Raw genomic sequence first — 13,638 nt, forward strand, 5'->3', positions numbered from 1 at the left:
TTCCTAAGTCGAAATCAGATGATGCCAGGAGAGTGGTCACTCCATCCAGAAGTGTTCCAGTCTCTGGCTCAGAGGTGGGGTGTTCCGGATATAGATCTCATGGCCTCCAGACACAACAGAAAGGCTCACACATTTCGCGCAAGGGTAAGAGACCCCTTAGCGGTGGCAGTGGACGTAATGACGATGTCATGGGAATTCAGGTTGGGATACCTGTTTCCTCCGATTCCCATGCTTCCTCGTGTGCTCAGACGAGTAAAACAAGGCAGTCTGCCAGTAATTCTGATAGCTCCCTCATGGCCGCGCCGAGTCTAGTACGCGGACATACTCTCTATGGCAGAAGGACCGGGGTTTCGTCTTCCATCTCGAGTCGACCTCCTTCTGCAGGGTCCCTTCCGTTACCAGAATTACCTCAGATCAGTTAACGGCATGGCTGTTGAAGCCAGCCTCTGGAGGGCTAAAGGTTGTTTCCTCCAGTGTGGTGAACACTATGATGCGAGCCAGAAAGCCAGTTCGCATCTATCACCGGATTTGGAAAACCTATATCAGATGGTGTGAAAATAGAACATGTCACACGTCCTCTTTTCGTCTCCCTCGTTTATTGGCTTTTCTTCAGATGGCCTGGAAGCAGGTCTTCGTTTAGGTTCCCTAAAAGTTCAGGTATCGGCACTTTCAGTCTTTTTTTTTTCACCTGAAATTTGCGGACTTGCCAGATATTAGGACTTTCCTCCAGGAAGTCTTGCATATTCAGCCTCCCTATGTTCCGCCTACAGCACCGTGGGATCTCAATCTGGTGCTGGATATGTTTAAAGGGCCTCCCTTTGAGCCTTTACTTGTGGCAGATTTGACTATTTTGGCTATTGCATCTGCACGTAGGCTTTCAGAATTAGGAGCTCTGTCTTGTCGGGAACCATATCTGCTTTTCCACGAGGACAGAGCGGTGTTAAGAACCCTCCCTTCTTCATTCCTAAAGTAGTTTTGGTTTTCCATCTGAACCAAGAAATTGTAGTTCCGGTCTTCTCATCTACTTCCCATTCGGATCAACAGTCTATGGAAAAGTTAGATGTGGTTGGGGCTCTCCGAAATTTATGTCGAAAGAACTTTTCAGATTAGACGTACTGATTCTCTGTTTGTTCTTTATGATGCTAATAAGAGAGGCTGGCCAGCCTCAAAACAGTCCATTGCAAGATGGATTACAGCTACTATTAGGCAAGCTTACATAAGGCTAAACGTCCAGTGCCAGAGAGACCTGGTCCTCTGTCTACACCTTTACAAAATTTTACCAGTTTAATGTATTTGCATCCGCGGATGCAAATTTCGCTCGTAATGCTTTGCGAGCGGGATTTTCAGAGTAGTCCCACCCTTAGGGGGCTGCTTTAGAACGTCATCATGGTAAGCAGTGTCCCCCAGACTGGATGAAAGAGAAAAGAGGATTTATGTACTTACGTTAAATCCGTTTCTCTGATTCCGTCTGGGGGACACTGCGATCCCTCCCTTCTGCTTTTCTTCTGTGTACTCTTGTTTGACTGCCCTATTTTTTCCTTGGGCTTTTTAATTAACTGACAGGAAGAAGAAGTGGCAGGGGGATTGTAGAGGGGAGGGGTCTGTCGGCAGTACTAAAAGTTAACTAGTTAGGTGCCAACTCCCCAAGCTCCCTCCACAACCCCATGGTAAGCAGTGTCCCCCAGACGGAATCAGAGAAACGGATTTAACGTAAGTACATAAATCCTCTTTTTAAATGTGGTGAGTGCTACAGTCGCTACAAAAAGTAATTGCCCCCTGTTGGCCATTTTTCACATTTCACTCTTATATCATGGGATATTTTTTTCCCCCAGCAATTCTTACCAATGCATTGTGTAATGATGAATTTAAAAAAAAAAAATGAAAAACGTATTGTTTTATATTTTTATTTTTTATTATCTACCCCCCCCTCTCTTAAAATGTTCTTGACATTACAGATTTTTTTGTTGATCAGTGGCAAGTATTCCAAAAGAAAAAAAAAATACAAATGGGGCGGATATTTTTTATAGCCAACTTATGAAATCTCAAGTCAAATTTATTTGTAAAATCATTTGGAAATAATTTTTTCCCACATCCTATTGGGGAAGACAGGAGACATTGGGTTATAGTGGTAGTGAGGTAGGTCTGTGGCACTTTAAGAAAGATTTTAGATATCCTTAGCTCCTCCGATTCCAACTAGGCTCCAGTTTAGTTTAAGTGCCCAGCATGTAGGACGTTTGGGCTGTTTTCAACCCTTCTTATTTCATATTTTTAATCATTGTTTCTGCAGGCTGGCCTGTCCAGGGGAGGTAGCAGTCAGAGCCACATCGACAGTTCAGTGGGCCCCTCCCTCCACCATCAGTAGTGGGGATGTCACACACAGTCTCCAACCCCACTGTGTGTATGTGTTTGCCACCAACCCCCTTCCCCCCCCTATCCCTGGCCGGCAGTGACTAGAGATTGGCAGTGTATTCTAGCGCTGTGCTGTTATGCCGGGGGGGACAGTAGTCTGATAGGTTGCCGGCAATTAGGAAACTGTGTACTGATTAGACAGCACACAGAACGGACAGTTGTGCACTGCTTGGAGGTGCTCTGGTGGTGCCTCCACTGCCACCCCCTACTCCAGCCGTGTTCCTCTGGGGAGCCGGCCACAGTCGCTGCAGGCTGTGCCCAGCCTCTCAAACAGTGGCTGTACTGGCAGCCACTGTTTTCAGTGTGCACACAGAGGATGGCAGCAGGTAAGTGTACCCCTTCTCAGCACAGTTCTGGGAGGAGAGAGGAGGGGGGGGGGTAGAAGTCACAGTGGGCCCCCTGTTACTAGAGGCAGCCATTAAGAGGGCTGGGACAGGTAGGAGGTTACTATTTTTTTTTATGCAAGCCCCTACTAGGCACTGGATTGGTGGAGGGGGTTGTTCTGTTAGATGGCTGCCAATCCAGTGCTGAGCTTATTTTTTTCACTGTGATTAACTTGTCAGATAGGGGGAGACCCTTGAGAGTTAAGGCTGGGGTGACTTCTATGATGAAGTTCACTTGTTCATGTGTAACTCCGAGTTGCTGTCAGGGTGGCCAAGCATGAATGCATTGTGCACATGCTGCCTGTCAGGGTTTCGCTTGCCGTGTGCTCCAGGGGGTTCTGGTTCTGTCTGGGGATCCCACTTGGGCTCAGTCACTGTCCAATACTGTAGCTGAGCTTTCCCAATTGGTGCGGTCTCAGTCTATGGGCATTGCTATCTCCAAACCCACCTGCTTCTGTAGTGAGTGGGGTGGGTTCTGATACTGGTTCGCCAAGACAGGGCCTGGGTGGTCCTGTTGTGAATTCTATGGATGAGCCCTGGGTCCATGGTGTTGCAACCTCGTTACAGGAATTGGTTTCAGTTTCTTCCTCCTTGGAGAGGATGTTACACTCTATGGCTATCCTTCTCATAAGCGGCACCCCTGCAGGATTGTGAGTCAGATCCTAACTCTTTTTGAGGAGGAGGGAAAATTGGCGGTTGATTCTGAAGGGGACGCATCTTCTGTTGTGGAACAGGTTCCTTCTGGCAGTCAGGGGGTGGAACATTTTGATTTGGTCTGTGCACCAGGTGCTAGAGATTCCCGAGGCGGTTGTCCTTGAGACAGCAGAGCAATCTCTTTGCAAGGCCTTCTTCTTCCCAATTAGAAGATTTGGGTTTGTGAGGCTTGATCTTCACCGGATTGTAAGTTCCAGGTGTCGCATTGGCTGCAGTTATCTTTTTTTATTTCCCCTGAAGTTCTTTCAAATTGGGAGATGACTCTACGTGTGGACGCTCCAATGGCAAAGCCTTGCCTAGTAGATAACTGCTCTCCCTCTTCCCAAAGTCGCCACTCTTAAGGATGGCGCAGACCGTAATGTTTAGGCATCCTTAAGTCCATTTTTTGTGGCGGCCGGGGACCTCCTTGCGGCCTGCTTTGGCATTATTGTGTATTAACAAGACAGTTGAACGCTGTACAGCGCAGCTGACTGAGGGTCTGTTGGCTGTGCACCTGTCTTCTGAACTGCTACCTTTGGTTGGACAGGTTCGGCGGTTTCGGCTCGTCTGACTGGCTTAAGTCCTGGGAGGCTGATGTGGAGTCTTAAAAAGCTCCCCTTTATCTGGGAGTGTTTTGTTTGGTTCTCAGCTTGACACCATTATCGGTCAGGCAACAGGAGGAAAAAATGCTTTTTTTTCTGTCGAGGCTCCTAAGTCTAAGAGATGTCCAGGTTTCATTTTTTTTCCATTTTCAGGTTGGTCTCGGGGTTAGTATTCCTCGGGACAGTCCTCCAGAGGTCGCTCGTCTGCCCCTGGGGGAGGTATGCAACGTGGACGTCAGGCCTGGTCAGCTCGCCATTCAGCGCCTAAGCCAGCAGACAAGCAATTGGCATAATGGACATTCTTGTTGAAACGGAAAAATCCCATCTGAATATGCCCGGCCAGGTGTTCATGCTGTCTCATCGGGTGCGTCAGTCTCTCCTGTTGTGGTTGCAAACAAATAACCTCTGCAGGAGTCTGCCATTCATGATCTTGGATTGGATCTTGAACACAACGGATGCCAGTCTTCAAGGTTGGGGGAGAGGGACCCTCTGTCTTCACGCTCGGTTTCAGGGTCTTTGGACCCTGAAAGAATCCAAGCTGTGTTCTGTGCGCTCATTAACGCACAACATTTGCTGCAGGGAAGGGCGGGGAAGAATCAGTCTGACATTGCCACTCCAGTGGCATACTTCAATCACCATGGTGGCATGAAGAGTCCCGTGGCCATGCGAGAGACGCCCATGTTCAGGCTGTCATTGTCCTCATTATTCTAGGCATAGAAAATGGGAAGCCGATTTTATCGGCTAGCAACTTTGCATCCCGGCGAATGGTCCTTTGCTAGTTGGTAGACAGTTGGGGTCAACTGGACGTCAACATGATGGCGTCTCTGTTGAACCACAAAGTTCAGCTCTTCTGCACCCGGACAATGGATCCATTGGCTCTCCGTGGCTGCCATGTCCGTTCAGTGGCAGTTCCACCTAATTTACTTATTCCCACCGGTGGCCATTTTTCCGAGGGTCATCCTGGTGGCCCCATTGGCATCTGAAGGCTTGGTACACCAATGTTCTCTCCATGGCAGGGGGGACGTCGTGGTTGCTGCCATTACAGCCAGACCTGTTAAGTCAAGGACCGTTTTATCATTGGGACTTGTAAAGTCTGGCTTTCAGTGTGGCGGTTTGAAGCCATGATCCTTAGAGCTAAGGGCCTGTCTGAGCGCGTGATGCAGACCTTGCTTCGGGCTCGCAAACCAGGTTCAGCCAAGATATATATATTTTTTTTTATCTGGAGGACCTATTATCTTGTGTCCAGGTTGCCTATGTTCCTGCAGGATGGGTTGGACACTGGTTTTGTGCCTTATTTCACTTAAGGGTCAGGTGTCGCCGCTCTGAGTCGTCATTCAGAGAAGAATGGCAGTGATGTCTTATGTTTAGACTTTCATTCAGGGGGTACTTCATGAACAACCTCCTGTGTGTCCTGGTATTTTGAATTTGGTGTTGAATGCTTTACAGAATTTTCCGGTTGAACCCTTGGACACGGTGGAATTAAAGTTTTTGACTTTGGTTAAACTTTTTTTTTTTCCTTTTGGCCATCTCATCTGCTAGAAGAGTTTTTGAGCTTGCAGCTGTGTCTTGCAAGTTTCCTCTTTTGATTTTTTTCATGAGGTTAGGACAGTTCTTCGAACTAAACCTTCATTCCTTCCAATGGTGGTGTCTAGATTCTTTAGATGTGTTCTGTGCCTTGCATACGTATGTGCGTAGGACCCAAGATTTGCGCAAAACAGAGGATATCTTTTATCCTCTGATGCGCAGAAGAGAGGCCTGCCTCTAAAGTGTCTCTTTCTCAATGGATTACGGCTGGAATCAGTCTGGTCTATACTGGGGCTTCCTGGGCGGCACAGCATGGTGCCTCGACCCGAGCAGCTGTGTTATACAGCCACTTGGCCTAATGTTTTACATATCTGCTCTGTTTTACGGGTTCAGTGTGTTTGTATTTGGTGATGCAAGATTTGGGAGCAAGGTGGTTTGCGCTGTTTCTGCTGTGTGTTCCTACCTGTAACTGCGACTTTGGGATGTGCATGGTGTGACTTAATAGGATGGGGGGAAAAATATACACACACATTCATTATTGCTTCCAGTTAAAAGCAACCACTGCATCTCATCAGTTATTTGTCTAAAACCACTCTCTCAATGATGCCCAAATGTTACAAAAGTTGTCAAATGAGACAGATTAATTCAGAACTAAACATTTTCTGATTGTTCAAAGTCTTTCCTTATTGGTAAACCCAGAGATCAGCAGCAGTGATGAGAGTTGTGTAGGGCATTATTGTGTTGCTTCATAGTTTAATAAAATGTAATTTACAGGTACCAAGTCTATATAAAGTAGCTCACTGTAGTGTTATTAATACTTGCTGCTGCTGTTAACTAGTTTATGGCTTGGATTATATCAACATTATAGAGTTGCTGACTTGCATTAATAGAAACACACTACCCTACACTTTCAGTTATGTTTTGTATAATATTCTTTGTAATCCTGCTTTGTGAGTAAATGTGATCCTATAATTTACTTTCTAGGCAGAAGATGGGATATCACAAGAAGGGGAAGATGCTATGTCATTGTTTAGTCCATCAGTTAAACAAGGTGAGAAGTTACACATTAACAATCTGATTGTGTATATAGATCCATAAAGTTGCACATATATGTGCAAAATGAATGGGGATCACTTACCCAATGGAGGTATGTGTTTGTCATGCTTACCTTTCCAGTGTTATTTCAATTAATTTTATTGAATAATCATTTATTGGGAAGAAGATCACTCTTATTCATCCCTTTTTAATCATCTTTAACGCACAAAACATAAATATACTAGGTAGTAAGTGGGTTTTTTTAAAAAAAAAAATAATATATAGATATAGATATAGATATATATAGATATAGTGTTGGATATATTTGCATTATTGAGGATATAAATTTCAACCCTTGATTTTCTGCTCCATTATTATCTGTGAAGAATGAGAGCACAGCTACTGCTGTGCTTGCCATGTCAGTCATTCAGCAAAAATATGATCACATGGACTTATTTTACTCATGGGTTCAAGCTTAAAAAAATAGAAGGCCATGGGTACTAATTTTACGTCATATAGTGTTTAGCTGGGGTAGATGTTCTTTTGATCGTTAATCATTTATTTGCAGATCCTCAGCGATCATCTGCTCATGCCCGTACAGCATCAACTAGTCTCTTTCATGAAACAGACCTTGTGGTTTCTTACACAGATCTGGATAACCTTTTCAACTCTGATGAAGATGATCTTACGGTAAGTTTCTCCTCATTCTGCATGTAAACTGTATTTCCCCTTTTCCTCTTGCACTTTTTTCCCAGTGAGGTAAATATCAATATATTTTTGTTCATGTGAGACTTTAGATCCATGTGTTTGTCTTATACTGATATATCGGTATAAAACAATATTAACATTATAATATTATTAAACAGCAATAGTTTAGTTTTCTATTATGCTTGAAAGTTTTGAATGAGAGGATTTATTTAGATTTTCTTTTTGCAGCCTGGATCTAAGAGAACCCATAACACTGATGAGAAGAACAGCAAAGACTCGAAATCTGGAAACTTGGACCCTCTCTCCTGCATAAGTAATTGGTCTTCTATATTCAAAACATTTCTCAAACCGTTTGAAATTCTCTAATAGACATGCGTGGTACAGTTGATAACAATTTTGGGGCAGTCTTATGGGACTGTGGAGTTGCCTACACAATATTCAATGACACCAATTGATTACGGTGTGCCTAGCTGCTTATGAGACCGCAGTAATTGCTGAGCAGGCTCTGTCTGAGTGCAAGTGTGTCGGTGGAGCAGCAGCTCCTAATATGGCATTGCTAGCTGTGGGTTGTGGGTGCAAGGTGGTCAGACACAGTATGCAATTCTGCGTTAGATAATAACTTATGTCCTCACTCTAACTCTGCTAGTATCACTTTACAAAGCTGAGAGTGATTTCTTTTAGCTACGTTTTAATTGTTGAATTATGGGTGTGTACTGTGAAATAAAGAATTACATGTGCACACTGACATTTGCATCCCATTTATTCAGTTAGACTAGTTATCTCTTCCATGTATTTTCAGTAAAAGTGCATTTGTACAAAGTAATATTTTATAGATATATATATTATGCTACTTATCATATGCTTTATGTATTCTGTAGGTACAGTTGATCTTCATAAAATGTATCCCACTCCACCATCCCTAGAACAGCATTTTATGGGCTTTTCTCCTATGAACATGAACAGCAAAGATTATGGCAACATGGACACTACACCAGGAGGAACTACACTTGATGGAATATCTGCCCAGTTCAAAATCGAAATTGATGAAGGATTTTGTAGCCCAAAACATTATGAAATTAAGGTAATGCCTTTTAATTGGGGTTTAACAAATATCTGTTGTACATTCATGGTTTTGTTGCCATTCATTTGGCAAAAAATGATTTGATCTTTTTGCCATTGTCTGTCCGTGCTAAATACAGGAAGTCATCCCATATAGCCCTGGCTAAAGTCACCAACTATCTCCTTGCTGCTAAAGCCAGGGGTCATTTCTCCCTTCTTATCCTTCTGGACCTCTCGGCAGCATTAAATACTGTTGACCATCCCCTTCTGGTTCCCATCCTCCAGACCATTGGTGTATCGGGCACTGTCCTTTCCTGGTTTACCTCCTACCTTGCCAACCACTCCTTCTCTGTTTCCACCTCTAGCTTCTCTCCCCTCCTTCCACCGTTCCAGTTGGCGTCCCACAGGGCTCTGTTCTTGGCCCTTTACTCTTTTCACAATACACCTCCTCACTGGGTGATCTCATTTGCTCCTTCGGCCTCCAGTACCATCTTTATGCCGATGACACCCAACTCTACCTCTTTTCTCCTGTCCTCTCTCCATTGCTCCTCGCTCTGGTGTCAGCCTGCCTCCCTGCCATATTCTCCTGGATGTCCTCCATATTTCTAAAACTTAACATTGCTAAAACCAAACTTACTGTCTGTCTTCCATCTAGAACACCCTCCCCACCCCCACCCCCGACCTCTCTAAATGTTGACAACTTCACTATCTCATCTGTTCACTAACTTCGCTGCTTCGGTCTCTCTCTATCCTCTCCTCTGCATTCTGTACTTAACGCTAGACTCATCTTTCTTTGTCGTCGCTCCACGTCTGTCTCCCCCCTCTGCCATACCCTTTACTGCCTCCTCCTTCCCCTGCCACCTTTATGCCGATGACACCGAACTGTACTTCTCCTCTCCTGACCTCTCCATCTGTCCTCGCTCAGATGTCTGCCTGCCTCACTGCCAAAGAATCCTTTTCAAGCTCCTTACCTTCTTATACAAGGCCCTCGCCAACTCCACTGCTCCCTGCATCTCCAACCTCCTTTCTATTCACACTCCTTTGCGCCCTCTGTGATCGCCTCTCCTCCCCTCTGATTACCTTTTCCCACCCAAGTGTTCAAGACTTCTCCCATGCTGCCCCCCTTCATTGGAATGATCTTCTTCGTGCTATCAGAATCTCCCCCAATCCAAGCCGTTTCAGCCGGGCATTAAAAACCCACCTCTTCTTTAAGAATTTACAGTGGACAGATCTCGGAGGCTTTCCATAGTACTCTGCTCACTACATCTTGTGATGTGACTACTACGGCAATCACAAACTGCAGAACTATATATCTTTAATAGCAGCCTGAAGAAACAAACTAAGGAAAATGGTAATTGGCCTACATCCTTATAATTGCCACAGTGGGTTCTGTTAAAATTAAAAAGCAAACCTTCTTTTTTTTTTTCCATGGGATGGCTGCTTTAACATGCTTTGGCTACCTTGTGACACTGATGATTGTCATACACATTGTTAACGGTGTGATGCATACTAAAGCAATTAGTTATTTGATTTGACCGAAGTATCACAAGTCACACATTGTATTTTTTTTGTACAGGACTTCTCCTATGTATACAAACTGGAAACATGTCAAGGGATGGTGGGGTGCTCCATGTTTGCACCTTTAAGGACTTTACCTAGCCAATGTTTGCCACCCATCAAACTGCCAGATGACTGCGTTTACCGTCCCAGTTGGACAGTTGGGAAGCTGGAGCTACTTCCACCTGTACCTACAATGCCTTTTATCAAAGATGGGTAGGTATTCTTCACATGGTTACGTCTTCAGTTATAGCTGCAATACTCTACTTAACTTGTAAGCTTTAGATATGTAAATGCTGGAGAGATTAGTAGATCCAGTAGAAGTAATTCATTTTTTTCCCCTTTCCTACCATTGGGGGACACTGCGAGACATTGGGGTTATAGTAGTGGGTCTAGGAGTTTTGGCACTTATCAGCTTGATTGATCTTCACTCTCCACCCCTACTATGCCCCTCATCTTCTGTAGCTTCCTCAGTTTTTTCCAGGTGCCTAGGAGAGAAATATGTTAACTATAAAATATAACCTCATTACTTTACTTATATCTGCTCCCAGTTGATCTTTGTATATACCAGCTCTGTTTCTGATACTGAAACATGCTTGAGTAATAATATTTCTTTGTCCTCTCCCTCTTAGGAATATTTCTAGTGTCAGCAGTGCAGTTGATCAAGAATATGTTCAAAGCTACACACCACAAACGCATACACCATTTGGAATGTCAAATAGTGCCCCACCAAGCAATGGTGGTGCAGGCATCCTTCCTTCTCCTGCCACACCTCGCTTTTCTGCTCCCACTCCACGAACTCCAAGAACACCCCGTACTCCAAGAGCAGGTGGTGGTCCAGCCAGTGTTCAGGGGTCTGTAAAATACGAGAACACAGATTTGTACTCTCCAGCCTCCACACCATCAACATGTCGACCATTGAACTCCGTAGAGCCAGCAACTGTTCCATCAATCCCAGAGGCCCATAGCCTTTATGTCAACCTTATTCTCTCAGAGTCTGTGATGAATCTTTTCAAGGATTGCAATTTTGACAGCTGCTGCATTTGTGTATGCAACATGAACATTAAAGGAGCAGATGTCGGTGTTTATATCCCTGATCCTACCCAGGAAGTGCAGTACCGTTGTACATGTGGCTTTAGTGCAGTGATGAACCGAAAGTTTGGCAACAACTCTGGCCTGTTTTTGGAGGATGAGTTGGATATCATTGGTCGACATACAGATTGTGGTAAGGAAGTGGAAAAGCGATTTGATGCTGTTAGAGCTGCAGGAGCAGATCACGGGGTACTAAAGGATCCTGAAAAAATGTCAGATGAGTTAATACTACTCCTACATGATCAGTGCACTAATTTATTCTCTCCATTTGGAATTATGTATGAAGAGCCTATAACAAAAACCAGCATTGTGAGTTATGCAGCACGTGTTGAGGAGCAGGACTGTTGTAACGATTGCTACTTGGCACTGGAGCATGGCCGACAATTTATGGATAACATGTCTGGAGGCAAAGTTGATGAGGCACTTGTAAGAAGTTCTTGCTTACATTGTTGGTCTAGACGAAATGGTAAGTAACGTGACATGTTTTCGTATGGGTTATAGCACTCCCTGCTGTAAATTAGATGGATATTATAGGTCACCAAGGAAGTTTATAACCATATAAAATAAGACATAAACTCAGTGCTTTTACACAAGTCACAGAAATCCAAAATGCCTTATATACGTAATAATTTACAGTATGTGGTGTATTTTTCCTTTTATATTACACAAGGTTTCCTAATAAGCACTTAAGTAATGACCTCAGAACCCCTGATTTAAATATTTACAGCAGTTCATACACACTAATCACTTGTGTAATAGTCATTTTGCCTCCCAATTGGCACACTGTTTACTAAAAGGCATCCAGTAAATATTTTTGCTATTTGTAGACTAGACATGATAAAAACTGCTTTTTTAAGTAGTGTTAAGCAATCATCGTTTATTTTTGAAGCCATTTAATTGGTTTAGCACTGCTATGTCTTTCTCACAATTTTCTTGAGCCAGCATAATTGGAGAACCTTATGCGCTTGCACTTGACTTCGATTTGAGGGGTAGAAAGTGATTTAAATAATAAGTCAGTGCTATATTAAAGTTGACAGGATTTCCTGATTCTATGGGGGTTATTCAATTGTGAGTGAGATCGGTGAAATACTCGCGCTCGAAAAATATTACCGTTAATACGGTAATTACTCGCTGAGCGAGCTCAAATCCAGCGAGTAAATTACCATATTAACGGTATTTACGTGCAATATTACCGTATTAACGGTAATATTTTTCGAGCACGAGTATTTTAGCGATCTCGCTAACAATTGAATACCCCCCTATATGTCTAAACAGCTATTGAGGTGCACACTTTTGGCTCTTAGTGCCACTGTGTTCCTTGCAGACTAATCTGTGTGCATTAGGCATTTATTTTCATAGTCTCAGTGGAAAGCGCCTTTCTATTAGACAATCAATCTTACACAACTTGCATTGCCAATGCAATATTGTATTACCTGTATCTGTCAATATGTATACATCTTTCAAAGTGCATTTAGTAGTGTGAAATCTGCTGATTGAACTACCAGTACAGACTGTAGCACTCTAAGGGGCATATTCAATTAGGGTTCCGGTCCGCGGTAACGGAAAGTGCGCGTTATTGCCAGTATTACGGTACCGCAATAACGTAGATTTTCGTTCGCAACCCACGGTAACGTGGATTAAGTTTCGTGGCTGTTCCGGTGCGATCCCGCGGACCGGAAAGCTAATTGAATATGCCCCTTATTGTGGGTTTATCCATTGTTTTGTTTTTTTTTTTTTATTGTACAGATGTAGAACGAATTCAGTTTTAATCTTAGATCAGCTGCTGTAACTCACTGTTTTGGAAAGAGTCCCTTTTAAAGAAAAACTTTTTCCTTTGGGTAGGTGGGGGGCGGTCATAGCAATCTTTAAATACAAAGCATTGTAACAGTGAAATTATTCTATATTGAAGACTAGATTTTACAATTCTAGTTTTTGGATAATTTTCTCTTTTCTGTTATGATTTACGAGGGTGTTTTACATTCTTGTACTTGACTTTGTTTTGCTGTTTCCCCAAGCAAGTACTCATTGCTTTTCAAAAACATGACATGCTCTTGTTTGTGTTGTTTCTAATGTTTGGAGCTCCCTGGAGGTATCCCTGATGTTTTTAACCATGGTAAAGGCAAAACAATAGAACACAATGCCTTTTACCAGCACAGAGCTTGTAATAAGTGTAAAACACTGTGTGCGATAAGCTCTGCTCCAATATAATATAATGGGTTTCGGTTTGAGAGCGTTGTTACCAAGCACTTGCATGTTTTCTTTAAAACATTGCATGATTTGGTTTGTCCCTATTCAACAGCGATTTAATAACTCCCATAAACGAAATCCCAACCTGTGTTTCTTTTATGCAGTTTATCTTATGTTCTTCACGGGAACTGGTGTTCAGTTACTATTTAAAAGCTTCTGGCTGAGAGATTGGATCCATGGCTGTGGGATTTATTTTATGGTTATTGCCAATATTTTGAATAGCCTTTTGTTTATACCAGACAGACATGGGTTCATTGAGCGATATGTGGCCCATTCTGGAGACAGTGGGCTGGGAAGATTACTAGGTGTGCAGTAGTAGTATATTGATA

The 13,638-nt window shown here is 43.3% G+C and overlaps 1 protein-coding gene across 3 annotated transcripts in view; it reads left to right on the forward strand.

Annotated features, from left to right (window-relative positions):
- The window catches only part of MED13 (mediator complex subunit 13), an 87,202-nt gene that overhangs the window by 41,166 nt on the left and 32,398 nt on the right, over nucleotides 1-13,638 (forward strand). For 2 of the 3 annotated variants that reach the window (XM_075195307.1, XM_075195306.1), the window contains 6 exons: nucleotides 6,596-6,662; nucleotides 7,215-7,336; nucleotides 7,583-7,667; nucleotides 8,233-8,435; nucleotides 9,990-10,186; nucleotides 10,603-11,528. In XM_075195307.1, the coding sequence (XP_075051408.1) occupies nucleotides 6,596-6,662; nucleotides 7,215-7,336; nucleotides 7,583-7,667; nucleotides 8,233-8,435; nucleotides 9,990-10,186; nucleotides 10,603-11,528 (1,600 nt within the window). The remainder of the gene's footprint in view (nucleotides 1-6,595; nucleotides 6,663-7,214; nucleotides 7,337-7,582; nucleotides 7,668-8,232; nucleotides 8,436-9,989; nucleotides 10,187-10,602; nucleotides 11,529-13,638) is intronic. The other variant, XM_075195308.1, reaches the window with a different exon arrangement.

Source organism: Mixophyes fleayi, chromosome 2 (assembly GCF_038048845.1).
Source record: "Mixophyes fleayi isolate aMixFle1 chromosome 2, aMixFle1.hap1, whole genome shotgun sequence".
Lineage (NCBI taxonomy): Eukaryota > Metazoa > Chordata > Amphibia > Anura > Limnodynastidae > Mixophyes > Mixophyes fleayi.